The 9,471-nt window shown below is 41.5% G+C and overlaps 1 protein-coding gene and 1 long non-coding RNA gene across 5 annotated transcripts in view; both read left to right on the top strand.

Moving 5' to 3' along the window:
- PCDH11X (protocadherin 11 X-linked) overlaps positions 1-9,471 on the top strand; it is a 777,133-nt gene that overhangs the window by 190,210 nt on the left and 577,452 nt on the right. The window contains exon 5 of one of the 4 annotated variants that reach the window (XM_079962399.1): positions 1,212-6,019. The exons of the other annotated variants lie outside the window; for them this stretch is intronic. Within the exon in view, the coding sequence (XP_079818525.1) occupies positions 1,212-1,217 (6 nt within the window). The 3' untranslated portion in view covers positions 1,218-6,019. Of the gene's footprint in view, positions 1-1,211; positions 6,020-9,471 lie in introns of those variants that run through there. 4 annotated transcript variants of the gene reach the window in all.
- Positions 5,117-6,019, top strand: LOC307208116. The gene is made up of 2 exons (XR_013834993.1): positions 5,117-5,161; positions 5,194-6,019. It is a non-coding gene; the product is annotated as an uncharacterized lncRNA (long non-coding RNA).

Genomic DNA, 9,471 nt, shown 5'->3' with positions numbered 1-9,471 from the left:
TGATTTTCTCCAGCCCTGCTTTCATGCATACTTTTGACCATTCTTTACCATTGCACTTTACAGTGAGATCATGACGATTTGGTTAGGATATTTTATGTTAATTGCTCTGCTTTGTTTCAGTCTTCTTTCCTCCCATATTCCATCTTTCCCAATATTATTTTCTCGCAATATTTTGATGCTATCTTGATATCAGCAATCTAAACAAGTTCTTAAACACGATGACAATACATGGTTGGCGGGTAGGAGGGAGGGATGTGGATGTCGCCTGTTTTTATTTATACAGACCTTCCTCAATTTCAGAAAATTCTAACAAAATGGGGAGTTAAAATATGTTGCAGTGAGTCCCTTGAGTGCATGACATTTTATAATTATATACAAATCCTGAAGCCTGCTGTACCACATATTTTGGCCTAAGAGTTGCATTGTTTTAAGTAATGTATTTCCACTAAGGGCATGTATGTACTATGATCTTATGTTGATTTAAAGCCATTTGCTAGTCATGTCTTTCCCCAAAGAATCCTGGGAATTGTAGTTTGATGAATGTGTCAAGAGTCCTTTAATGCAGTGCTTAGTTAGCACCCCTTCCCCACCCTCTCCACCTTCACAAAATATATAACTAAAGTTTCCAGGGAATGACCCCTTGCAGGCATTGGCTAATGTGTTGCTCCCTTGATATTGAAATGCATCTTTCACCATTCCTGACAGCTGCCCACACTGACTGGGGCCGAGGTCTAGAATTCAGCAATATCTGGCGAGCACCATGCTGGCTACCTAGCAAATCTATCCTTTATATAGATCCTGATATGTCTCTTAGTAGGGCAGCTTGGAGGGAGAGCTGTTATATCCAGATAAACCCGAACAGCAAGCATCCTGTAAATCAGGGATGGGAAATTGGTTGTCATCCTGATATTATAGGAACACAACTCCCATAATTCCTTACTATTGGCCACGCTGGGTGGGACTGATAGGAATTGGTGCCCAACCACATATGAGTGGGGGGCACAGGTTCCCCAAGCCCACATCTCCCATATGAATGCTTTAAATCTGAATTGCCTATCTAAATCTAAAAACAGTAAAATCTCCCTGAGCCCCTCCCCATCCCTGTGACAGTATTAAGCTAGTTGATAGCTGCCAAGCCAACTTTTAAGGTAGGGTTGGAGATGTGATGATGAAGGCAGGGGCTTTTCTCATGCTGTTTCTCTGTTTGCCAGCTCTGAACGTCTTCGCATCAGCTGTTAAGTACTGAAGTCGTATACACAATGATGTTAAGCCAGCAAACATGGAAATATGGGAATAGCACGAGAAAGCCCTTTGTCCTCTCTCCCTGATTGCTGAAGAATTTTATCGTCTGATCTCCAGAGGGGTTTTCGAAGTGGCGGTGAACTGTTCAAGCTGCCCTACTGAAAGGTATTCAGGGCAAGAATGCTAAGACAGAAAAGGAAAGAAAAGAAAGACAAAGAGAGACTTGAGAACATTGTGTTCGATAATGTAGGGTTTTTCCCTAAGGCAAAATAAGTGATATTAACCATCACTGGGTGTGAATGGTGGTAACTATATAAGATAAATCTTTTTATTCTCTTATGTTGCTGATAGCCACTTTGTCCTTAATGGATTAATGCCCTTAACTTATTTATGCTGAGGATATATGTTGTCCATGCTCCCCTCCCTTATAGCAGGGATGGGGAACCTGTTGCTTTCCAGGTGTTGCTGGACTGCAACTCCCATCAGCCCCACCCAGCATGCCCAGTGGTTAGGGATGGTGGGTTGCATAGTCCAGCAACAGTGAAGGGCCACAGGTTCCCCAATCCCACCTTATGCCTTCTCTCCCATATACATGATGATAAAGGAGCAATAACTTTTAGGCATATACATCCAAAAAAAGAAAGAAAGACAAAGTAAAGTTATCTATACACCCTGCATTTCTTGGTAAAATGCTTTGTCTCATATGCTCCAGAATGAGAAATTATTGTTGGTTTATTTTTTATTTTCTTGGGTGGGGGGGAGGGGGGGTTGTTGTAAGAAATACTTTTTTCCGCTATGCAGGATAGCCAGATATGAGCATTTTACAGTGCTTTGTCGATCTTAAAATGCCGAATGGCTCTTTCCACTGGCTTAACAGGCTATCAGTCCTCAGCATGGTGGAAAGTCAGCTGCTAATGCATTTTCTCCATGACACACATCATGGAGAATGTGACGGACGGTTCCATGTGCAGCAGGGGTAGGAAACATGGGGACCTCCAAATATTGCTGGACTCCAATTCCCATCAGCTCCAGCCAGTAGCATCAATGGTCAAGGATGATGGGAGTTATAGTCCACCACAATGAATACCCTTGCTCTACATGGAACACCCACCTCCACATGTTGCATCCATGGGGTGGGGGAGAGTTGTATATCTGCTCCTCTATCATAGGTCCACTAGGCCTCCAAGCCTAAACATGTGGAATGGGAAGTAAGTCCCATTGATTTCAATAGGACTTACATCTGAGTAAACATGCATAGGATTGTGCTGCATGTTGTATGAACTGGGCCCAAGAGAGGGTGTACCTCGTACTTGCAATTCCGTATAGATATATGTATAGTATACACTTGTAGCCAGCCTCTCTCATTCTTTTTTTTATTATTCTAACTGTTAAGCTTTTCGATGAAAGCTTATTTTATATTATGCTGGCTAGCATTTTTAAGAGTACCTACTTAGGCACAATTTAGATGGCACGCCCCTCCCCAATATTTAAGCAAAAGGTCTTGCATTTAGTGTGATTTAAAAAAATAAATAAATCAAAACCTTAACTACCACTAGTACAAATAAATAATAATACTGCTGCCTAGCATTAAAATGGCTGCCTTTTTAGGCAATTTGGCAAGATCACTGAATTTATCTTTGGTTAGCATAAGATGTAACATTTTCATTTTTTGGTTGTTGCTTATTACATGTTTAAAATGTGTACTATGCCTATCACAGTTTGCATTAATGTGTTGCATTAATGTGTTGCATTGTATCATCCTTGGGCAATAATGTAAAAGAATGTACACTTCATGTAACAGTGTTTGGATTGGTGCAGGATTCATTGAGCACAGTCCACCTAGAACTTTGACTGTGGATATCCCACTGAAAAGTAGGATTCTACAAGAGCACAGAAATGGTTCTATTATCTTCAAATGTTTTGAACAATATTCCTACTGGATTGCACTCAGTGCTTTTAAAAAAGGGGGAAGGAGTAAAAAGGGGAAAAAAAAACTGGATTTTTTTTTGTCGTTCTATGAATGCTAATATAAAATTGTATAGCTAGATGGCAGGGGAAGGGGGAAGAGGTATCTGTCCCAATCACATATTAATTGTGCGCCTAGATCAACAAGAAATTGCTCCACGGGAAGCACTTTTGCACAAGAAAAGCAAATGTAGAAGTGCCACATGCTTCCACATTTTAAACACATGTCTCCTGAAAAAAAAGAAATGCATAAGCTCCATAATTATTTAAATCTTTTATATTTGCCTGGAGCCCACATTGATTTTTCGGACAAGTCAATGCACAGCAAAAGCTGAGTGCTACTTTCAGTCACATTTCTTTCTACAACATGTTGAGTGCAGTAATCCTGCCAGAGTTAAGCACTCTTAACACACATTGATTTTAAAAAGTAAATGTTGAGCATGTACTCTTCCTTTCATATATTCAGAGTTGAATTTAAAAATAAATAAATAAATAAATTTATTTACAACCCAACATCAAAAGAGCCTTGGAAGGTTCGCAGCATAAAAATACAAAATAAGATCATAAAATGCATAATGAAACAAAAGCACACCAATAACTCCCTTTCCAAAATCTCATTGCAAAGGCCATAGAATATTTGATCAGCCAAAGTCCTGAGTATAGAGAAATGCTTTCAGGTGGTGCCTAAAGTTATGTAATGAAGGTGCCTGGCAGATGTTGCTGTGGAGTGCATTCAGCAGATGAGGAGCCACTACAGAAAAGGCCCATTCTCATGTTGCTGCTGTCCAGGCCTCTTGTAGAGGAGGCACCCAAGGGGCTTCAAATGATGATCACAGGGTTTGGGTTTGTTCATATGGGGAGAGGCAGTCCTTGAGGTATTGTGGTCCTGAGCCGTTTGTAAGGCTTTATAGGTCAAAACCAGCACTTCAATCAGGCCCAGAAATCAGTTGACTGTCAGTACAGTCAAGCTGGGCTACCAGCTAAAGCTGATGGAAGGCATTCTGTGCCATCAAGGCCACCTGAGCCTCAACCAACAGCAAAGGATCCAGAAGCGCCCCCAAGCTATATACCTGCTCTTTCAGAGGGATTGTAACCCCATCGAGAGCAGGTCATATCCCATTGATCCAGTCTAGGGAACCACCCACTAACAGTGCCTCACTCTTATCTGGGTTGAGCTCCATTTGTTGGTTCTCATTCAGTCCATTACAGAGGCAAGACAACATCCAGCATATCCACTGCTATACCTGCAGATGTAAAGGAGAAGAAGAGCTGTGTTTCATCAGCATATTGCTGACAACATACACCAAACCTCTGGCTTACCTCACTCAGCAGTTTCATATAGTTGTTAAACAGCATAGGTGATAAAATCCCACATTGAAAGCTCTATGGGTCTGAAGAACACTCCCCAAGCATCACCCTCTGGAAACAACCATCCAAGAAGGACCAGAACCACCGCAAAGTGGTGCCACCCACCTCTAACTCGGGTCAGCCACTTCAGAGGGGTACTATGGTTGATGGTATCTAAAACCTCTGAGAGGTCGAGGTCAATTAACATTTCCCTTGTCTCTCTCCCTAGAGAGGTCATCAGACAGGGTGTCCAAAACAAAGTTTCTGTGCCAAAACCAGGCTTAAACCCCAACTGAAATGGAACTATAAAATCAATTTCCTCCAAGAGTGTATAGATCTAGTCCCACAGTCACTTTTCATTTCAGAATTTACACACCAGTAGATGGCATTTCCGTGTGCTGCGCTGGTGCTGGCTCACCAGAGCAGCTTCATCACGCTGGCCAGGTGACCCGGAAGTGTCTCCGGACAGCGCTGGCCCCCGGCCTCTTAAGTGAGATGGGCGCACAACCCTAGAGTCGGACACGACTGGCCCGTATTGGCAGGGGTACCTTTACCTTTACCTTAGACCTGTTCTTACTCTTTCTTGGGTCCTGTTATCTGAACAGTGGTAAACAATGTGAATAGCCCTGAGACCTCTAGGTATAGGGCGGTATATAAATTTCATTAATAATATGAAGTTTCACCTGGCATTTGCAATGTTCCATGTGACTTTTCAGGCAAAGAAAAACAAAAAACAACAACAACCCCCACACAAATGAGTAAATTTATTCTGACACAGTCTGCATGGCTTTATTTTGAGATAATTTGCCACCCTAAGACATATTTACTAAGTGTTGTTTTTCATTTTCTTGGATAATTCTCTTCTAGCAAAATCAATGGGTATTAAAAGTCTCCATCTTTGGCAGGATTGAGCCCATGTAAAGGTGCTTCCCCTGGTTCTGATTCTCCAGAGCAAGGGTGAGAAAGTTTTGGCTCTCCTGATATTGCTGAGGTGCAACTTCCATCATACCTGTCACTGATGGGAGTTGTAGTTTGGCAGCATCTGGTGATCCGAAGGTTCCCACTAGCTGCTCCAGGGAAATAAACTGGCAATCCATGGTGGATATTTGAGTTCCCACGTGAACATAGCACTGGATGCGGGTGATGGACTTTATGTATGCTTGCATAAAACAACAACACTCCAACACAGTATGCTTAACATTTAATTGAAATTTTAAAAGCTATTGAGGATCCATTAAGTAGGCTGCAAAACTGGAAATCTCACATGCTACTGTATATCTGATGTAACTGTACTTTAAACAGGCTTGCAATGTGATCCTACTTTCTCACCTGTCAAACTGTAGATTGTCAACAAGGACATTTACCTCAAGTTCCCTTCACATGTTTGCTATCTGGCTCTTTTGAAAGGAAATGTTCATTTGGCTCTCTGATCTGTAAAGTATAATAAATCCTATTTATAATGGTATATTGAAATTTATCATTGCATGGTTGGCATCTGTCTGTCTCAAGAGACAATGGTGTGCACCTCCAAGGGTAAAGTCAAACCAATGGAGAGTCACAGCGCCTGCCGTGGCTGCAGAAACTGGTAACTTGCAACTGCTGCCTCCCATGTTGTTTTTGCTGTGTTTGCAGCACCAAAGTGACCTTCCACGGTGCACAAGCCTGGGCAGTGTTTATTGAGGTCCTGAGCTGCCCAGATGACATGAGCCCCACCCCCACCCGGTCTCGCTGATGTCTTCCAAAGAAAAGGAAAGCAATACATTTGTCGCAGCTTGGCTGCAGGAGGTGTACAAGATGTCATCCAACCATCTTAAGGACTTCACTCTGGATTTGCATAGGGTTTACTCCTTAGTCTTTTCTTCTCCCAAAGATGTCCCACAAGACAGCAGGGAAACAGTTTAGCATATTGTGCCAAATATTTGCAGCTGTGGCTGTTGGGCCCCCACTGTTGAGAGACACTATTTAATAACTTGGGAAATAGATTTTCTTCTTTCCACCGGAAATATTTCTGTTTCCCCTTTCCTTTTACATTTCCCCCTTCATTTTGTGGTATTGATCATCGAGCTCAGACTTGAAGAATTCTTAGTGGTAGTCAGAACATACAACACAAATTTCCTAAAAAACAAAACACTGCATTCAACAACAACAAAGGTTTCTTTAACCCCGTGGTTTATGGCAGCTGTTTGTTTCAAGGCCTGCACTTCCATTGTGTGCGTTGATGACCAGTTTAGACTGCTCGAAGGGTTGGGTTCCATGGACTGATAGGACTGCAGGTGACGTAGAAGCTGAGGTAATGAACAAGGCCAGAGACTATAGTCCAAGTTGAAAACTAGAGCCAGAGCTGCAATTGCTATGGTTTTTGGGTATGGCTGGTAATCAGCAGACTGGGCAAACCAAAGATTCAACTAGGGGACAGGTGCAAAAGACAACAAGCAGGAGAAAATTATAAAACAGAGGCATATTAGGAGGGCAGTCAGTCAAACAGGACAAATATGGAACTGTTTTAAAGGAAAAGGGGGGGATCCTCCCATGTCCAATGACTTTCAGGCACTCATTGCAAAAACGATGTCACTCCTAAGTGGTTTCACTTTTCCTTGGTAGCATCATTGGATGGTGATGCTGAAGCTTGAACTTCCTCCTGTTCCCTCCACTGACTCATGGGTCTTATGGCATATGGAGGAAAGAATTGTTCCTGATACTCAAGTTGTTTCATGCACAATGTGGAAGAGAATAGGGTGGAGGCGGCAGTCCTTTAAGCTGCGGGTGTCAGTGTTGCATTCATTGGTGGAGAACATTCACATCGCTTCAATAACATGACCACCCTAGATAAATAATCTAGAATGTGTGTGCATTAGTCAAAAGTTCATTTTAAAAAATGTATATAAGAATTTCGCGCTAAAATGCTGGTGGATTTTGACAAGGACTTAAAAAATAATTTGCAAACTGATGTGGAAATATGAATAACTGAATTCAAGACAGGAAAATCAAGAAATGGAGAAACTGAAACTGACCCATTCTTCTATCCCTTGTTGACCCTTGTGTAGCAATGTTGGTGCATGGGAGGATTGCTTAACACACACACACACACACACACACACACACACACACACACACACAATTTTTTTTTCCATATTCACTCCACCCAACCCTCTAGTTCTCCTGACTTGGTAGGTGGGGGAAAGGATAAGCATCTTTTTCACCTACTGATTCTCCCAATATAGGAATTATGAAGGAAGCATGTTTTTGAAATCCATTTGTGTCCTTTGTAACGTGTAATTCCACCCAGCATATGCATACTTTTGGGGAAAAATACTGTTGATAGGAGCTCAGAGCGATAACAAATATTATTTTTACACCCAAAACACTCTCCTACATCACTCTGATTTGCTGGGATTATTTGTGAATGCATGTCTCCCAGAGCTCAGTTCTTCCAAATATAATCTCAAAAACAGATTTATTGCTCACCTGGATTTGAAGTGAGCTAATAGTGCAGGTCAAAAAACAGCACCTAATCTGCAGCTAGTTGAGAGAGCCTGTTGTATGTCCTCCTGTCAGGACTGAGTGTGTTATTAGATTCTGGAGGAATTCTCTCCTGCCTACCAAAACACTCCCATGGGGTTCCCCCCTCAAAGGAGCACAGTAATGTGACGCAGATCTACTCAGAACTAGTTAAATACACATAGGATTTGGGCCTATATAAATTTATTTATGTGTAATATAAGCTATAGTTCAGGGGCACACACACACACACACACACACACATTTTCTGTCAAATCGTGACACATAATTTAATGGGTATATCCTGGTTTGTTTGTTTTTAGGTAACCTACCAAATACACACACACACACACACACACACAATGTACAATGGTTTTTATTTATTTATTTTATCTAAATAAAATGAAGGTTGGACTTTGTAAAGCTAGTGATATATTGCGCTTATTTTTATTTGCTTTTTGAAAGAAAAGAAAAGAAAAGAAAAGAAAGAAAGAAAGAAAGAGAGAAAGAAAGATATCCTGAAGACCACTTGTTACCAAACAGGGTTGGAGGAGAAGGAAGCCTCAGGCTATGTTTCCAGTCCTGGTATCTGGCATGTGCCCTTTGTCTCTTCTGCTCCTTCTGCTCTGGGGGTTTTGGAGGGGGCGGTGGTTAAAATGGTTAGCATTTAAAATAAACTTGAGTAATTCGCACTTTCTCTAGCATGAATCAAAGCACAGCCATATTTAAAAAAACGCACTTCTCTGAAATTTACAGTGCAGTTCTCCAGCCAAATAATGTATTAAAACACACACTAGGGTATGCTAGGGTAAATTTTGTGTTGTAATGCATATATCAGTGAACATAACATATAAAACAGTGTTATATTAGGGGAAATGGCTGTGCATAAAAAGAAGTAGTATATATTGGGCAAAATTGGCTGCAGACATCAGTATACTAGGGTAAATTTGGACTAAAATGCTAAGGTATTTTCATCAGGATTTAAAAAAATAAAATTGTGAATTGTTGTGGAAATATGGAAAATTAAACTTAAGGTTGGAGGTGAGGGGAGTGAAACGAAAAGAAGCTGAAATTGACAGATTTACTTATCCCTATCAGGGTGATGGCTGAGAGTGTAAAGTTATGATGGAATCCATGGGGGGAAATTGTGTTTCTCAGAGTCATAAAGCCCCTCAGTGCTTATAATGCTCCATATTCTAGTGGACCACAGTAAGTTCTCGTTTCTCCTTTTTGGAGAAGGTTTCAGCAGGCTTCCAGGACATCAGTGGATGTGGCCTAACAAAATGGTCATGGCGCACTGGTGATTTCACCCTGTCATATGTCCCTCCCACCTCTTAAAATTGGCTCGGGAGGGTTGAAAGTGCCCCCACATCACCACATGAGGAGGAGAAGGAGGGGCCATCATTCCATCTGCAAAGC

The sequence above is a fragment of the Podarcis cretensis genome, assembly GCF_951804945.1.
Source record: "Podarcis cretensis genome assembly, chromosome: Z".
Classification (NCBI taxonomy): Eukaryota; Metazoa; Chordata; class Lepidosauria; order Squamata; family Lacertidae; genus Podarcis; species Podarcis cretensis.
The sequence above is the reverse complement of the archived record's forward strand: the minus strand, read 5'-3'. Positions and strand labels throughout refer to the sequence as shown.